The sequence below is a fragment of the Anomalospiza imberbis genome, chromosome 2 (assembly GCF_031753505.1).
Source record: "Anomalospiza imberbis isolate Cuckoo-Finch-1a 21T00152 chromosome 2, ASM3175350v1, whole genome shotgun sequence".
Lineage (NCBI taxonomy): Eukaryota > Metazoa > Chordata > Aves > Passeriformes > Viduidae > Anomalospiza > Anomalospiza imberbis.
The window spans coordinates 104,730,801-104,750,226 of NC_089682.1; the positions used below are offsets into that span (position 1 = coordinate 104,730,801).

Sequence of the window (19,426 nt, forward strand, 5' to 3'; positions counted from 1 at the left end):
TCTTTGTTAGCACGGTGCTGTACTCTCATTAGGATTACTAAAGTAGCTTGAGCTCACATCCCTCAGGTCAGGATTGGCTGGCATCTGTCCTACTTGGAGGTTGGGTAAAAGAATCTCTCAAAACCCAGAGGTTTTAAGAAAAGTTCTGAAAATTGGGGTTTTCATATGAATGTTACACAGATACATAAAAACAAAACATAAAAGCTCAAACTGCAAGAAGAACAAAGTAAGACATCCAAGGGCTAAATGTATATCTGATTTATGTCCAGTTCTTATTTCAATGCAGTCACGATTTAAAGAATAAGTAAAAAAAACTGTCTAATTCAATATAGATGTTAGAAATCACTGCATATATTAATATTAGTGTTAGTTTACAGCTATGGCTAAGCATGTTAGTTTTTCCCAATGCACTTCAAGGACTTACAATACTGAATTTTGTTTAATAACGTACCATGCTTGTAATATGTTTTTTTTTGCAATACCCAGATTAACTAGAGTGATCTGTTTGGAGCAGGTAGACACACTGTGGGGGATTTGCACAGGTCTGAAGCAGCAGCTGTTGGCCAGCTGTGGTACCTGACAGCATCTCAAACAGCACATACATAGCTGGGGGAGAGAAAGGGTCCTTCTGGACATAGACGATCTTCTAATGAAAGAAAAAGGCAATACCTAAGTGAAATGAACTAAAAGCTTTTCATAAAAGAGTTCTGCTGTTCAGAAAATCAACCCCTAGACCAGTGTGCTGACAAGTTTATGGTTCATGCTGTTTGCAAGATAAATCTGTAAGTTAAAAAAAATTGGGAACATCTCAAACCTCTTCTATGCCTTCTTGATTTTATTTTGCGCAGATCTGTGGTGGGCTGTTCCTGGCTGTACTCCACATGGCCACCAAGGCTTCTCTATCACTCCCCTCTTCAGCTGGACAGGGGAGAGAAAATATAATGAAAAGCTCCTAAGTGATTATGATGATTTAGTGATTATGATGGTATGTCTCCTGGTATTATATATTGATCACTGTCTGTGATTAATAGTTGATCAGAATGAGGCACAAACTGGGGAAAAAAAAAAAAAGTTAAATTCATTAAGCTAATATTATCCTTAGGAGCAAACTGGCAATGCCCTCCTAATATATAGTTAATTATATATAAAAAATAAACATATTATATTAATTATATTATATTATTTATATTTATTGTATTTATTATGTATTATATATTATAAAATATATTATCTATTCTTGAAATTCAATATAGAACTTAATTTATTTCAAACATATTTAGAAATTACATAAAAATAGTTATATAAAATCTATTAAATATTACAGAAGAGAAACATTTTTTAAATCTTGACAATTTTTTCAAAATTTATTTTCCCAGGGTTTGAGTATATTACATCTATTTAAAATAAATATATATATATAGTTCCTCGAAGAAGAGAAAAGAAAGAAAGATAAGACACTCCCTTTACTTGGTAATAGATTTTGTTTACATGTACAAAATTAAACTAAAAACCAAGGGAAAAAGCAAATTTAGTATAACCATGCCTGAGAGGAAAATCTTGCCCATAAACCTAAATTTTATTGAAGAGCCAATTTTTACCTGAATATTTGGTAAATAATTGATGTAATTAATATCTCTTTTTCTCTGGAAACAAAGAAGCTTCTGTTGATATTCAGATTTCTTCATCTCATATGAGTTTTAAAATTACACAACTACTCTCCTTCAGAGGAAAAATATTAAACTTCATTGATGCACTAACCAGTAGTTTAAATTTTTATATATTTTTAAAAATAAACTAGTGAAATTCCAGAATAGTGGTGGAATAATTGTCACAGCTTGAGAACTGAGAAATCTGAGTTCACTTCTGTGCTTTATTCTGACTTCTTTTCGATCTCTTTCTTCAATATAATCTTTTTTAAAGGTATGTTTAGTTTTCAAACTTTGGCAAAGGGAATTAGAGTGTTCAAAGTCACTGATAACAACCACCCTACTTGCCTACATTAAGGGTTGATAAAGCTTTTAGAAGCAGTTGAGCTGGTAGATCTATAGCAGAATGTCCGAAGGACTCAGAAACTGTTTCTTACTCTGAACAATGGTTTTGAATTCATATACTTGAATGACACTTGCCAAAATTCATCTAAGACAAAATAAAGTTGGGGTTCCAGGGCAAGATATGCACATGCCTGTTGTGGTGAGCAACACACGCATTTGATAATATTGGAGGCTGCTTAGGAAGTCCTTGTTATGTCTTTTGGCTTTTAATATTGCTGCCATATTTTAAAAGCACTCTAATAAATAAATAAAAATCCAAAATGTGGCACATTTTTATTTCAATATTTTTCTAAGGTGTCCAAAACTGCGATATTACAAAAATAATCCTGTTTGCAGTTGAGGTCTGCATTTTCACTGGACAGAGACCTCTTTGAATAGATGCATTGAAAGTTCAGGACCTTAAATTGAAAATTCCTTTGAATGAAGAGCAGAAGATTGTGTCTTGATTAATTCAGAGAATATATTCACAGAAAATATGCTCTCTGTGAATGCTGCCAGTTGAAAAAAAATTTCAATGTTATTTGGTGACTCAGTCCTATTCTGAAAAGAAAGTAGTAAGATCAATGACCTGAATAATGAGTATTTCTGGGATGTGTTCTGAATACTTTGACCCAAGTTTTTTTTCTTGACTTGACTTTCACTTTGTTCTGTCTACATTGGTTGAAAAGATGTATTCTGATGAAAAGTACATCCTAATGCTCACTCAAAATTAAGTAGGAAGAGGCCAAACAAGTGTAAGTAATAGACTATGTTACTATATTATTCACAATATTTGGCATGTTAGAATTTTGTGTTATTGTGTGTAGAGCTCAGCAGGTCAGGTGAAATTGCTGTTTCCAAGCTGTTTTAGAGTGTTTACTGTAGACTCATAACAGTATGGGATTGCCAGCATCAAATCCCAAATGGCAAATCCACAACTTTTCCCAAATCTTTTTCCAGCGCTTCACAGGACTTGTGATAAACTTTCCCTAATAATTCGTATTTTAGGGTTTCAGCTTCTTTCCTAGTGAAGCATCTTTTGTATAATTAGTCAAATCAGGCCTTATGCTATAGGGAGGGTGCTTAAGAAGAAAGAAAAAAATATTTTTTCATTTGTAAATGAATATTTTTTAATGGTCAAAGTACTGTTGTTTCAACAGTTATTTTCCTGACACACTACAATCTCCTAAGGAAAATATAAAATCTGGGGTGGAAACCCTGCAGTCTGAAGAATGGACTTAAAATGTTGATACTAAAGGCTACTTATACAATAGTTCTAGCTCCCAGAGAAGGGAGATAATTATCAGTGGCACTGATTAAAAAAAAAAAAAAGCACAACCCCCTTCACATCAGAAGTTTGCATGGCTATTCATGTTGCTCCATGTATTTATTGCTTGACTTTATATGGCACTACTTCCTCTTTAAACTGCTTGCCAAGTTTTGTTTCATCTCTGGCTATTAAATGCCTATTCCAGGGATAAGAGTGTGGAACAGCTGAATTACAGCTCAAGCACCAACCTCTTTGGGCTTCACAGTTCGAAGGATTTGGCTGTTTTATATGCAGTAAGCAATCTATTAAGTGTTATCAGAGCATGTGTAATGGATTAGGATGCATTAGAAAATACCAAGCCCCAGACCAAACCAAAACACCAAAACAAAACAAACCAAACAAACAAAAAAAAAAAAAAACTGGCAAAGTTTTCTGCTTCCTTTAATTCAGCAGTTAGAAACATACTACCAGGGTAGGGAGTAGATTAATTTCTAATGACATGGGGTTCAGGGCTGCTGCTCATCTCAAAATCCACTGGGATGTAGGCCATTGCAGGCATCACAAACACACTTCTTAGTCAGTCTCACTTATATTTCTTTAGGTTATATGGAATCATTTTAGATTCATGAGTTGAAAAAAATGTGTCAGGAATGACCATGGGCCTCTGGCCTAGTGATTAGGATGGCTTGCTAGGAATTAGATGTCTTAGTTCCTACTGTCATGCACATTTCATCATTTTATCCAGGAACTGTAAAAGAAAGGCTATGTACTTTTATGTAAAGATATGGGAACTTTTATCTTCCTTCATTTCCTTCCCAACTATTTAAAACAAACCACAGTCCTTTTTATCTCTGATCAAAATATTCTATAGGTGAATAGCCTACTGATGTGACTAACACACTGTCAACAGAGAGGAGAACTTACTGTTACCAGCTCTTTCTTGTGTTACAGCATGAAATAAATCTGAGGCATATAAATCACTTGAATTATTATGTTTAATCCTATTAGTTGACAATGAATTAAACTCCATGGAATTGATAGATTTAATAAAAAACAACCCACTGAAGAGAAATATTTCAAGGTGATTTGAAATTTGTGTGTACTGATAAACACGAAATGATGTTTAGCTCAAGAAATATATTAATTTCTGTGACTGTGCTGGTTATTGTGAATCCTTTTTTAAAGCTGCTCTCTCTCCCTCCAGAGATTTTGCATAAGAAATTAGTCTGTGGTTTTCCTGACATCAGCCAATGACCTAAAACTTATGACTAAAATGTCACTATAACACTGTTGTAGTGTGGAAGACCTAGTTTCCATTTGCCTGTTCACTGTTAAATCAGGAATAGGTAGAGACACAAGTGAAACCCTACTTTCCCAAGTCCAATGATACTGAAGCGTGTTTTTATCTCTCAGTGAAATTCCTCACTGTTACAATGCTTTTAAAATCCAGCCATTTTTCCATAAACATTCTGACCATTTCATGAAACAGAACAGGAATTCTTGAGTTTGGCTTAGTGTGTAGATCATAGCAGAAATGAGATATATGCACGTATACATGCATACAAATATGTAACTATATGGAGAAACTGTATATATTTTTGCAACACAGGGGTCACTTAGTATTTTCAGACATGCAATATTTGCTGTAGAGTACTGTTTTCCTGAAGAATATTTCTTGGCAACATTTTGACTTCCCTTTCTTGTCTTCCTTTGACAATGTTTCCCATACAGAAGATAGCCTGCTTGACTTACATTATCCTTGAACCCTTTGTTGCCTACTTGACATTAATTTCTGTAACCAAGGCAATATCACAAGTGAAGTTAAAAATCAAATCTCTAAGAATAGCCTTATCTAGATTGATTCTCTCTTCAGACTGCATACTAAGCAGTCACACAGAGTTTCCAAACTTATAATAGATGATAGAATTCTTCTCCTTTTGATCCCAAAGGAAGAAAGTGGAACCCTTCTTTTCTTGCTTGCAGCATTTCATTACAATCTATATAAGTTTCTTATAAGTTTTGTCCTTCAATTTGTCTGGTTCTGCTGAATGTTTCGGTAAATTAAATACTTTGGGCTTCTTTAGAAACAGAAGGGAAGATAAATCTTGTCATTATCTGTCCTGTTTTCTAGAATGCACTGAACTGTGTGTTCCAGAAAAAAATGCCAAGTTCTTTGACATTGTATTGATGCTCAGGTATGCAGTTCCCATTACTGAAATAGCTGGACATATCATAATGTTTAACTCTTGTCTTTTCATAGAGCTTCCCATGATACAAGTTAGTAAGAATTCGAATGACTTTAGAATGGAAAACTGAAAAACAGAGAGAATAGGCTTGCTTTAGGAAGCTTGCTGCTTCAGAAAGGTATACCCCAAGGGTAAAGCAATCTAATTTGAGTTTAGTTATTTAAAAGTTCAGTATTGTTTCTAGACTGGTTGTCTAGGAGGCATATCTGATGGAGAGGACAAGTCATCATTTCATCCTACACTATTGCTTTATTTCCCACAGGAGGGCCTTCTTTTTTCTTTCTTTTTCCATACTCTGTAGGAAATAGATGCTTAGGCCGTAGATGCCTAATTTTTAAATAGCTAAAATAAGTAGGTGGAGTAGAGTTGCTAATTATTTTTTAATATTTCTTCTTCTTATGGGGGGCATTCTCAGGGTAAAAATTTGTGGTATTTGTCTAAAGGCTGTATTTTGTTAAGATTTGATTGAATGGGAATCACTGCCACATTTTTATTGTAATTTTTTCACAATGGGGCCAAACAAAGAACAATTACAGTGATTCATATGACAACAAAACTGAACCAAGGACCTGGAAATATGATCTTCATAAAATTTAGTTAAAATATTTTTACCACTAGGGTCCTATGAACCTTTTCCCACTGAAGAGAAAATAAATGTATTTCCATCCACTCATTTCTATCTAAAAGAAAGTAATAACTGAATGTGATAAATAAAATTTGTAAAAAGACACAAGAAGGGGTGGCTGGGAAGAAGGGGAAACCCAAAAGTTTTTTAACCCCAAAGTTTATTAAAGCTCTTAAACCTCCAATACAATCCCTGTCTTTAAACACTTAAATATTATCTATGTCAGCTTTCTTAGCTCATATATTTATTGATTGTACCCACAAAAGATAAAGAGTGAGTTCATCTTTTTAAAGAATGATTAAAAGATGGCTCCATATGACACATGAACGCAAGAACTGTTGGGCTGAAATGTTGCAGAGAGCACTGAAAGTTCCTTGAACGTGTTTTTATCCCTGCTTATGTCCCCTGTGCCATGATATGCGTTATATATAGTGTCTACATTATTCCTATTCTGTTAGATGTTAAAAATGTGCATCTAAAACATGCTTTTGTGGTACTGATATAATTTTGTCTAACAGAATTGGAAATTAAGGACACAAGTCTTAATAGGCCAGTCCAGATAACTGCATAGTGACTTCCCAGAATATCCTTCAGCCTTCTCCAGAAGTTTGTTACTCAGAACGGAAGTTCAGCTCATTAGTCTGCTACTAATAGCTTCAGAAACTGAAGTTCTTCATGCATATGCCACTATCTTTGAGTACAGCTTTATTTAAAGTCCATATTATTTGTGACCCGTCCTGAAATACTTTAAAAAATATCCATCATGGCTCCCATAGAGGGGGAAAAGCATCAAAGGTTAAGGCAACTGTACTTGTCTTTGGTATAAGATTAGTTAAGCACTAGTGCGAAATGAGAAGTTACTTTACTGTAATTGCTAAAATATGGCATTGTACAAAATGCTTAATTTCCCATGAAGTTTAAATAACACTAGCACATAACTGGCATTAGACTGTAATGCTTGTTTCTCTTATTTCATAAAATAGAGGGTGCTGTAGAACTTTGGATACATAACTCTGTATTTGTTCTTCATAGGAGCTATTCACGGCACTCTGAGAGCAGGCAATGCGGGTAGTTTGCAAATCAGGGAATGCAAATGCTTCTAGCAAAGATGCTGCAAATAATAAAGCTGGGAAATGAAAAAAAGTTACGGGTTAGCTACTAAACAAACTTCCAGTTGCTGAGAACAATTTTCTCCAGTCCAAACTGTGGAGTAATCCAGAGGACTGATTGCTGATTTTCCTTCCACACAGATGTATATGATGTAAGTGCACTTGAGTAAGTTGTAAAAGTGTTTGAATGAAGATGCAATTCCATCCTCAGGAATCTCCTCAGGAAAATGTTATATTCTCCAAGACTTGGTAGTATTGAAAATGGGGACAGATTACACTGAAGTGTTTTATCTGGGGGAAAAAGACCCCAAACCAACAGAATCAAAACAACAAACAACAGAGAACCCCCTCCCGTTCCCCCCGTCCTCCCTCCCAATTAGTATTAAGCACATAGGTTTCAAAAAAAATTGAAGGTAAAAATGTCATCTGTTGTATAAGAGTCATCAAGTCCTAGTGTGCATCATTGTAATTCATCCACATTTAGATAAATTAGGAAGACAAAAGGAGTCCAAAGCCACAGATGGATTGGCCACTTACACTGATTTATTAATAATTCACCAATATTTTGCTGACACTGGGTGTACTCGGACAACAGAGAAGGACAGTATAAAACAGCTTTTTCACATGGGATTTAATTCTTCAGAATATCTAAACAAGAAAAAATCTATTGAGTGGCTCATGTCAGTGAATTTGCTGAAATAGCACTTCACTCTTACCATTGCAGTGACTTAGGTTGATTCCTTCATATGATTTTTTTTTTTGCTGAATGACCTTTTTTCTGTTATCAGTAATCGTATTCAAGTTAATTATCTGCTTGATAGTCCTTCACCAGAACCTTACTCTCATTTAGTGCTAATTTTCCATAAATTACCTCAGAAAATACCCCAAAACATTCAATAACAAATAACAGATTGTGAAAGTGCACTTTTGACATAATTTGTAGTAGTGTACTTCTTATGAGGCTGTGAGATAAATATTGACTACATCAGGTATCAGTCCCAAAATTATCAGGTGCATTCCAGGTCCCAAGGACCCTTTGGTCTCTGCACTGAAGCATTATGTTGGACAAAATATGGCATGTCGTAATTCTGTCTTCAGAGTTTGGTGTCCTATATAATGCCACAGTTGCACGACCCTTTTGTCATTTCCAAGCAGAAATATTTTAGTATCCTATAGGGGAAGCAGGCTTCTCAATTTTACACTAATTAGGCTTGACAGCTTTGTATTTCCAAGTTGCTTGAATTGTTTTTCCAGGGTAATTCCTTTTTTTTTTTGCCAGCTATTTGCTATAAACATTTATGTGCTTGTTTATGGTAATTAATATCTCTCATTTCCTTGCTCCATTAAATGAAGGTACAGTAGAATTATTATGCTTGTTAGAAGATTTTCAGAATGCTACAAGAAGAAGGCGATACTGTTGTCCTCATTTATATAGATTTAGTGCACTTGCATATGTCTTCTGTTTAGTTATTTTCTAATGTAATAAGAATTTATTTTCTCAATTTAAACATGTGATTTACCCAAGGCACCTAGTTTAAATGAAATATCTGTCTCAAAGCTCTTCTTTTCTCTTCAACAGACCTTGCAATTACTAGTACACATTTATTTTTTAAGGTGCCTTACAGACATGTTTTATCATGCTTTTGGGGCATTCATTTTGCATCACATATAAGAATAGTGTCTCTGTCCAGAAAATAGCAACATACTGCAGGGATAGGTACAGGTAGCTATTACAAAGATTAACATTAATTGACAAGAAGACAAATTTCTATGGCATCTTTTGAGTGAGAATTCTTCAAAAGTTCTGGAATTTTTGAAACAGTATAAAATTTGCTGTGCTAGAAGAAAGCTTTAAAAAATGAATTTTTAATATGTAGGTTACAGCAATTTTTCTTCGGAAGAAAATGTAGCTTTTAATATAAGTTACACTTTTTGCAAAAAAGGGTAGTCTGACTTAACAGACACACATCCTGTAGAAGATTTCAGATGCATAGTAAAACAATCCTAAATACATGTTCCATGCAGAGGAACTGGAGATCAGTTGATGCTTTTGAAAGTCTCTAGAGGAAGACCTGTCTGCCTAAGGAAGCCTTTGGGACATCATTAGCACTTCTTAAGGCCTATTAAGAATTAATTTTTAGAAGACACAGCCAACATTAAAACTATGACCAACTGGCTTCCAACCACATATAGAATCCTCTCAAAAATTTTAGTGTGCAAACAAAGGCTGTGATGGAATGTTGGGATTTATGACCTTTAGAAGAGTGCAGAAATGTTTTGTAGGATTAGAACATAATGGAAATTATTAATGATAGAATATTTTGTACTATAAAAAACAAAAAACAGGACTGGGCCATATTTGGAAATTCATTGAAATATATACTCTGAAAGACTCTATAACGCTTTATTACATCAGTGTTATTTGTTTTATTCATGTCAACCTAGTTTCAAATAGCTATGTTAAAATGGAATATCTGTTTTAAAAACACTATTTCAAAAACATGTTACTTAGTCTTCAAATGTAGAAAAATCTTAAGGCTGATCTGCCATTTTTTGTTTTCCTTTAACCAGGCAGGTCTGGTCAATGATAAAAAATTATATACCTATCTTTTTGAAGACATGTTTTAGCCTAAATAATTATAGAGTGTATTTTTTTTTCTGAAGCACAAACAGTAGTACAACTTTACTCCGTTTTTTTCCACTCTTCATGTTTAACAAGTGTATATGTAATCTGTTTTTTTAAACATATACTAAATTGCAGGTCTAAAAATAAATTCTCATTGAAAAATTCAAATACATTTTATTTTATTTTTATTTTACTGAAATTTTTATCAATTAAAATGTATTGAAAATGTCTAGGGGAAATGGGATCTGTTCTAGAACAAACACTGTCTCTTATAGCTAGGTGTAAGATATTTTTTGCAAACTTTCTGAAGCTAATTTTGCAATATCTACCATTAAAAAACTATGTAACACTAAAAAATAGCCAGCACATCTAAGTTCCAAGTGGATTTTATTATTGCAGTGATTCTTTGATTTATTCATCTTTGCTAATTAAAATTTACACCACTGAACGCTCTTACTCATTTGTTGCTGCATATATTTATTTTTTACTTGTATTCAGGTAATTGTTAATTTCTCAATTAACAGTACCCAGAATTTTGAAATACCCAGCCATGATGAAGATGCTAACAGCAGGTATAAACCAGTAATTATCAGCAATCATAAAGCAAGCAAGCTGAGTTATTAAAAATAATATCCCATGTCTGAAATAAAATGTAGCGGGCCCACTGTGCTATTTACCATTTTTAAACACAGTGAAACTATATAAACACAGGTGCTTGCTCGAAACTTGTAAGTGCCAACAAGCTACGTACTGAAGTAATTTAGAATTCAATTAATGTGAGAAGCTGAACAAAACAAATCCCTTAACAAGGCTGGTACATGAAGGCTTACTTTTAAAAACTAGAGGATACAAATAACAAAATCCATTTCACAAGGAAGAGAACATTCTGCAGAAGTTGTAGTTTGCTTACTGTATCAATGGCAGTTAAAGGATATGAAAACAGGGAAGGTAAATAAATATATTATTTTAAAAGTTGTTTGGTCTCTTCAGCATTATATTCTCATCCTCTCGATCTTCCCAAAGAACCTGGTGGAAGCAAGCACTTACTTTAACAGGAGTTACCTAGCCTTTCAGTGCTTACTTCAAGCAGATGAAAACCAGCACTGCATCATTTACACCAAATTGGTTTCAAATGCAGAAAACCAAGTGGATAGAGAGAGATTTCTCCACTGTTACCCAATGAGGAGTTTGTGGTTGTTTTCTGTTTACTGTAGTGGAGATTACTCTAATGCAGTAAGATCTCATTTGAGATGAAATATCACAAATGAAGATGAGAATTCTAGTGCTACAAAGTGATTAACAAAATGAGTTTTGTCAGGCAGTGTGTCTGTACAGCTGCAGCAGCTCTGGCCCCACTGAATGTCCTACAGCTATGTGACTACCTGACACACACCAGCACTTCAGGGGTAAGGCAATGTAGCCCAGTGTAAGCCTTTCACAGCCAGAACTGTTGTCTCAATTTCATGACCCTGTAACTTGACAACTTAATGCAGAAATTCCTGAGTAGCTCTTGATAGTGGCAATTGACCCAAGCACTGAAAAACACAAGAATCACACAGAATCTTAATCAAGGTTGGAAGAGACCTTTAAGATTATCTGGTCCCACCGTCAAACTAGCAGCATTATCACCATAAACCATATCCCCCAGTGACATATCCAGACTCCTCTCCAACACTTCCAGAGGTGATGACTCTACCACCTCCCTGGGCAACTTATTCCAATGCCCAACCACTCTTCCAGTGATTTGGGCTATTTTTATATCTAATCTGAACGTCTCTTGGCACATCTTAAGGACATTTTGTCTTTCACTCGAGACATGGCAGAAGAAATTTTCACTGCAGCCTCCTTTCAGGTAGTTGTAGGGAGCAATGAGGTTGCCTCCAAGTCTCCTCCAGACTAAACTGGTTGACTCCAAGTCTCCTCCAGTTTCCCCAGCAGCTCCTTATAGGATGTTTTTGAGACCCTTCATAAGCTTTGTTGCCCTTTCTGGGACATGTTCCAGCACCTCAATGTCCTTTTTGACGTGACTGCCCAAAACTGAACATAGGATTTGAGGTGAGGCCTCACCAATGCAGAGTACAGAGGGACAATGAGTGCTTGGCCAGCTGGACACACACTGGCTCATGTTCAGCTGTGCATCAGCCAGCACCTCCAAGTTCCTTTCTGATGATTAATTCTCAAGCCACGCTTCCTTGAGCCTATGGTGCTGCATGGGGTTGCTGTGAACCAAGTGCAGGACTCAGCACCTGGCCTGGCCGAACCTCATGCCCTTTTCTTCAGCCCATTGTTTGAATCTTTCCAGATCTCTCTGTGGAGCCTTCCTACCCTCCAGCAGATCAACACTCCCACCTAATTTGGTGTCATCTGTGAACTGACTGAGGCTGTATTAGAGCCACTTCTCCAAACCATCAATAAAGGTGTTCAACAGGACAGACTCCAATACTGATTCCTGAGGAACACCACTGGTGACCAAAAGTGGTGGTGGTGGTAGCAGCTGAAAGAGATACATCAGGATGGAGTGACCAGCTAAATGTGCTAAAGTGTAGAATACCAGCAAGTCTCTTGGGAGAGGCTTGACTGCCAGTGCACTTAGTGATATTCTGGAAAATAACTTTTCTGTCATAGTATACCTTTCATTACTTTAATCTCCCACTTGAAACATGGTCAAAGTGCCTAAAAGTAATTCAAAAAGGAAAATCATAATCAGTTGTTGACCATAAATATGAAGTATTAGTTGTCATCACAAGATAATACAGATTATTTTATGCTGGAGGGATATACATGTGCAGATCTTCCTGAAGCACCCATCCAAAATGGCTGAATAATACAAGAATTCATGTATTTGTTACTTCCAGTAGCTTTTCCAACTGCATGTACCAAGAAACCAGTGATAGCAAATAAAGCATGATTTTCTCTTTTAACAGAGGTCTTGAGAGAATCAAAAGTAAACCCCACCAATTGTATCCATAAATACAATAGAGAGTAATAGGTAATTTATATGAATATTCATATATTGAGCTCAGAAAATGGGCACCTTGTTATTCATCACTTTAAAACATGTTTATAGAATACAAATATATTGGTTCTTGGGTTTTTTTTCCTAATGCTGATGAAAATGAATAGTACTTGGGGACCAAGTCTGCCTATTAAAGTGATGTGATACATTACCATGCTTGTACAGAAATGAGCACAGATGGCGGGTCTATTATTTCTCTAGCAAGAAATTTGTCACATTTTTTCCCCAGGATTCAAATCTGAGCAACACTTGCTTAAGTCAGACTACCTCTGTGGGGATCCTTAAAATGTTTTTCCCATTACTTGTACATTAGGAGTTAGAGAAACAGAAAGTGATTAATGCCATATTAAAACTTTAAAATTAATGAAGTCTCTCAAACCAAGAGTCTGGGATTTTTGTATTTCCTCCCACCCCCAAATAAAGGGAAACAAATTTTGCATGTAAATGTGAGTCTACAGGGATGAAGTTTTGTGCACCATGTTCAGATTCCCAATAGCCTGTTTAGCTTCGACAGATAATTTCATTTACATTAGAATACTTGAAGATGTTAAATTTATAGACATTTGTTAATTAAACATAATTATGTGGAGTATGAAACAACAACTTATGAGTAATTTATAATTTTTCTAGGCAAAAGATACCATTTCAAGACAAAGAGCAGATTAAACAAAAATATATTGACTTTTATAATCTTACTTTTATGGTAAAAATCAAAAAAGCAATATTTCATAAGGTTTTGTCAATGCCTTATTATACACCTGAAGAAAGAAAAAAGGTTTTCAGTATGCCTTATGACTTGTCAAAGCATATAATTACAACAAACTCAAAGTTAAATGAGAGTTTTTAATGTCAGTTGGTCAAAGCCGGATCACCTTGCAGTGAAAGCAAACTTAATTTGGGTTAGGAAGAAAAATGCAAACATATATATTAATTTATTTCAATACATTGACGGTACTCACATTTGGGCATTCATTACACAGTCTCTACCACTCCTCCCTCCTCACACTCTTCCCCTCCTCCAGCCCAGAGTCTACCCCATGGGAGTCAGCTGTCCATAAAATTGTCTAACTTGGGTCCTTCTTATAGGCTGCAGTTCTTCACAAACTACTCCAGCCAGGGTCTTTTACACAGGATGGAGTACGTCAGGAACGGGCTGCTTTAGTGTGGGTCCTTCCAAGTCTCACCTCCCAGCAAACCTGCTCCAGCATAGATTCCTCTCTCCATGGGTCTACAGGGCTGTTCCTCTCATGTTCTCAATTCATCTCATCCACTTCCTCTTGCTCAGCAGTTTTATATCCATTTTAAATATGTTGTCACAGGAGTACTAGCACCATCACTGACGTGCTTGGGCTTGACCAACAGTGGGTCAGTCTTGAAACTGGCTTGCTCTGGCTCTGCTCTGGGGAAAGCTTCTGGCATCCTGTCCCAGAAGCCACTCCTGCAGCCAACCCTGGGCTTTGCTTTTGCCAAGCAAACCAAATTTATTTTGGGCAAAATATTTTTCCAAATTGAATTCCATTTAAATGAATCTTAATTTTTGAAATCCAGCTCTTCATTTTCCATATGTGATGGTTACTCCCAGTATGTTCCCGGAGGAGAACTCACATCCAGAACCTGGAGGATCAATTTCAAGCCTGAAGTCTTGGAATACAAAATTTAAAACTCTCAAAGGAGTAAAATATTTTCAAAGCTTGAATAACAACACATCACTTCAAAAGTATAAAGATTTTTTAAAGGAGGGAAATATCAACTCCTTTAAGAGTCAAGGTGGGAATATGGTAAATATCTGGTAAATTTGATGAACCAGAAAACTTTGGAATGTGTAGTGATTATACCAGTACTGGGTCCAAAGAGTTGGTTTATAAGGATTGGTATTTTCTCTATTGACATAAACTTGTATGTTAATTGGGGTCTTCTGGAGCCCCTGTAACAGACAAAAATGTCAGGAGAATGGGATGAAATGTGTCAGTTTTCGCATTCACATGAAAATGTGTCATTTTCACAATCAAGGCTTTGAAGAGTTTGGGGGCAGTCAGTGTATCTGTGAAGGTTCTAGGTGGAAGGGTGTACTGTTCTGTTTGGAAATGTTGTGGAGGATAAGGAAGCCTGCAGGCAGCAGAAAGCAGGGAAAATAATTCATTCTACAAGCACCGAAAAGGATCATGTGAGGTGGTGGTGAGAGAAAAGTCATTAATGAGAAAGATTGTGGAAAGGTGCTAAACAGCTCAGAGGAATTAAGAAAAAGTAATACCAAGATTGTTACTACCAGTACCTTTGATCCAAATATTTGCTCAGTGCAGATGGACTTAAAGACGTGATGTTACCAAGCACTAGTGTGCTACTTGTCACTGTTTCAATGCATGTCACCTCTGCTTCAGTTTCTTACCCTTTCCCACTCTGAGCTGAAAAAAGGTTAAGAGGAATTTAGAAAATGTTTACTCTGAAGAGGTTGGAGAACCTGATTGAAACTCCTAATATCAGGTCCACTCTCAAGACAGCATTACTTTCCCAGCTATTTTCTCTCATGTGAAAGAAGGGAGTCAGTTCTACAGCAAATACCAGATGTGCAAGACTTCTGATTTCATTGTAGAAATACCTGAAAAAGAAATGATAGTCAGTCTTGAATGAATCATTGCCAAATAATTCTCAGGTGAGTGAAACTAATAAAATTTAGTCTAGGCAACTTTCAGCTTCTGCATGATTTATTTCTTCTTGCATGGTTAGAGAAATGAGTATCACTGAATTAAAAAAAGGGAAAGGGTATTCTTTTTCACAGTTATGCAGTTCACAGACAAATGTGCAATAGTTGGGTTTGCAGCATTTGAAAAAAAGGTGTTAATTGAAGAATTCTGAGTGACAGAAAGTGAGAGCACAGATTTTTCATGCTGTGAAACAGAACAAGACCACTGGATTAAAAGAATAGACATAACCTTCAAGATTTTTTATAGTGTTATGGTGTGAAGAGAAATTTTGCTGTTGCATTAAACTAGTGTGTTGAGCTAAACCATTTATTTTTCCTGCTCGCTGCAGCATTGTTCAGCTGGAATGAATTCATTATTTATTTATATATTTTGTTTTATACAAATTACTGCCAAAGAAAAATTTTTAAGGTTTTTATGTTTGACTTTAATTTTTTCACACTTAGAATTACCAGAAGGTTTGTTGACCCAGCCCAAATTACTGCATTAAACAATGGCCCAAGACTAGCAGGCAGACTGGACTTTGTGCACACCCTTATATACAAAGCTTTTCCCCATCACTTCAAGCAGGCAAATGGCTCCATTGCTACAAGGCAGCAAAAAAAAAACTGTCTGCTGTAAATCAAAGTAACACCTTTTCAAGAATATGAGCCATTCATTTATTCAATGTATACACTTCAGGAATATCCTAAATCTCATTTAGAGTGATATTAAGGTAAAGATCAAGGACAAAATATTGTTATGTGGCAACCTTATTTTACTGAACAGCATTCATTGTTTAGTATATATGCAAGCTTTTCTGCAGAGTTAAGAGGACCTGTAATGTTTTTCATAAAAGAAATTCTGCAAAATTTGAACGTGCCGTGTTTTCTCTGCTTATATGTGTGTATAGCAGGCAGGAATTAGATATTTAATCTGATAAGGTTATTTCTTTTTTTTTTCCTAATGGCATAACAGCTGGCAAAATACTTTGGAGACAGAGAGATACAGAGCTGTCCTCTTATAGAGTACACTGAAAAAATATAGCATATGGAGAGTATTTGCATAATGTACCGTATCTGTGATGAGAAGGTAGATATTCAGCTTTTCTTGCTTAACGTAAGCCTTATATATAATATCGTAAGTTGAATGAAGAATTGCTTCTTAATAAGCTACAGAATCCTGTTTGGTGGTTAGTTATTTACTGTATTTTGAATTTCGATATATTATAAACAATGTTCTACTTACTCAAACAGTTCTTTTTTGAATCAACTTATATCTGTTTTTCACTTCTTTTTATATATCTATATATCAAGTACATTTTAGCCTACTCTTACTAATTTATGTAGTGCTAAATAATTAATGCATAATGTGGCTGTTATCTTTCAATAAATATTCTGTCTGTGCATGCACTCACAAAAACACTAAAAAACTTAATGTTTATTTCTGAACATACCATGTGTATGGAATCTGGAGTTTTTTTAAAAACCTGAAATGTCACACATTAAGGCAATCATTATGTTGTTGTATTTAGCAAAATCAAAATGGAGCACAGTCTTTTTGCACACACACAAAAAGACATGCACAGAACTGAATGTTTCACACTACAAAATGTAGATAATTTTCTTTATTAAAGTTTGCTGTTAATGTGAAGTGCTAATAAATAACAGAACTTTGTTGTATTTCTTTTTTGTGAAAAATATGTGCACAAAATTAATGCATCTCATTAAAGAGGTATGCTGGTGCCATGAGAAATAATACAAACTAGAAGATGGCTCTCTGAGAGTAGAGGAAGTTACTAAACCATTTTTATGTGTGTTTCTATATTAAACTAGCTATACGCACCGTGTGGTTGGCAGTGGAATCAAAGCTCAGTCTGCAAATCCAGAAGTAAAAGTGAAGGGAACAGATCCTGTAATAAGTCAAATGACTGACAAGCTGAAGCATGTTATTCAGGTAAGGTGCTATTTCCTATGGATGCAGTATAGTTCTAACTACCACTCTAGTAATGAAAGTATTAATTTAGTGCACCATAAAGCTTAATTCAAGTTTCTGCTGAGTGCACATCCACAGCAAAACACTAGTTGCTCTCCGTCTCACTTCATTTATTAAAAATTATTTAGTTAAAATGTTTGAATATGTCAGATAAGTGTGGGAACTGAGGCTCTGGTAGCTGGGCCGTCTGTACCTGCAAGTACCACAGCTCAGCATTGCAGTGAGCGTACAGAAGCACCAACAGGATGATTTAGGGACATTAAATTGGTGAATATGTTTACATAACAATAAGACATAATTTCCCTCTTCCCTTTTTACTAAATCTAGGCTCTTTCTTAACGTGTACTGCTGCGAGGTTTTTTGTTTAGATAGCAGATAGAAAAACTAAGACGTTTGAATGAAAATTACATGCCTGCTAAATGAGTTGGTGTTCATTACCTGATGTGCATACCTCTGACTTACTGTTAAGGCTTGCAAGAAAGTCAATTCCAATATGGTTCTCTAAAATCATATTGTAATAAATTTACGGGATTGTAGGTATCTCTGGTTACTTGCCACATTTATATGCACAGATAGTCAGAACTAGAGGACAAAAACATAATTCTGTTGAAGGCAACAGTTATTTTGCTGACAGCTCTGTATTTCAGTTTAAAAATACAAGTTTTCACTCTTATCTGAAGGCTCAGTGACCAGAAAGGTTCTACAGGCATTTTTTGTCAGTGACCCATTTAACCCAGTATCCTCTCCTCTACACTGGTAAAAGGAGAGTCTACTTAGGGAGGCCATGAAGCTTCTCACAGATATTGTCTCCACTTCCCTTCTCTACCCCATTCCCAAAACAAGAGAATTAGAGATATTAAATGTCTTCTCCTTGCCTAATGCATTTAAATCCATCTAAGGACTTGCTTTAATTTTGTTTTTACATCTTCTTGACAACTTTTAAGTACAATTTCCCACATGGTTTGTGGAGTTGAAATATTACTGATAGCTTCACGGTAAAGCCCCTTGGTTCTTATATCTCTAATTGTGAACAATAACTCTCCTCTGACAACAAAACAAAGAGTGCTGAAATAAAAAAAGAGAAAACCAGAAAAATTTATTTTCCATCAGTAGTGTTGTTTTCTGGGAGAAGTGGCATTAGATCTGAAGTTCAAAGGCAATCATTATTCTTTCCTTTAAAAAAGAAATATCTTTTTTATCCCTGCAGCTTCAGCATCATGCTTTTGTCTCTCTTCTTTATTAAAATGCCATTTACAATGGTGGGAAAAATCAATGCAATTTTCCCTAGAAGAGATGCCATTATTTAATTAATAACTACAAAATACTATCCAAAGATAAACTTTGTTAATATTACTTGGTAAGTTCCATCTATCAGGAATGCTTTCCTCCTTTTATATTAAAACTGCTTTTTATAGTTTGTGTTGGTTTCCTCTAGAGACTTGAAGTTGTGTTGTTTTCTCCTTGAGTGAGTACCTAAAAGACTGGAATGGAATGTTTCCATTACAGAGTACTTCATTTTGAGAGCTTATTTGCCCTTGTCCCTAAAGACTTGAGTGGATCTTGGGGAAAAGGACATACAATTTACATACTAAAGTTCTTACCAACCTCCAAGTATATTTTCTTTCTCTGGGATAGTTTCTTTCCTTGTAGCTCTGAGTATGAAAATAGGGTCAAGGGATAAAGAGAGCATCAAAATCCTTAAGAGACCTGACATATAACTGCTTTTCCCCAGCTGAAAAAGCTGCAAAAAAGCTTTCTTCTTCACCATTTACTCCTTGGGAAAAGAAGATGAGGAGTGTAAATTAGAGATTCAAACACAAAAGATCGCCTT

The 19,426-nt window shown here is 35.4% G+C and overlaps 1 protein-coding gene across 6 annotated transcripts in view; it reads left to right on the forward strand.

Moving 5' to 3' along the window:
• GPC5 (glypican 5) overlaps nt 1–19,426 on the forward strand; it is a 577,648-nt gene that overhangs the window by 172,022 nt on the left and 386,200 nt on the right. For all 6 annotated transcript variants that reach the window (XM_068182437.1, XM_068182440.1, XM_068182438.1 and 3 more), the window contains one exon: nt 17,436–17,556. In XM_068182437.1, coding sequence (XP_068038538.1) covers nt 17,436–17,556 — 121 coding nt within the window. The remainder of the gene's footprint in view (nt 1–17,435; nt 17,557–19,426) is intronic.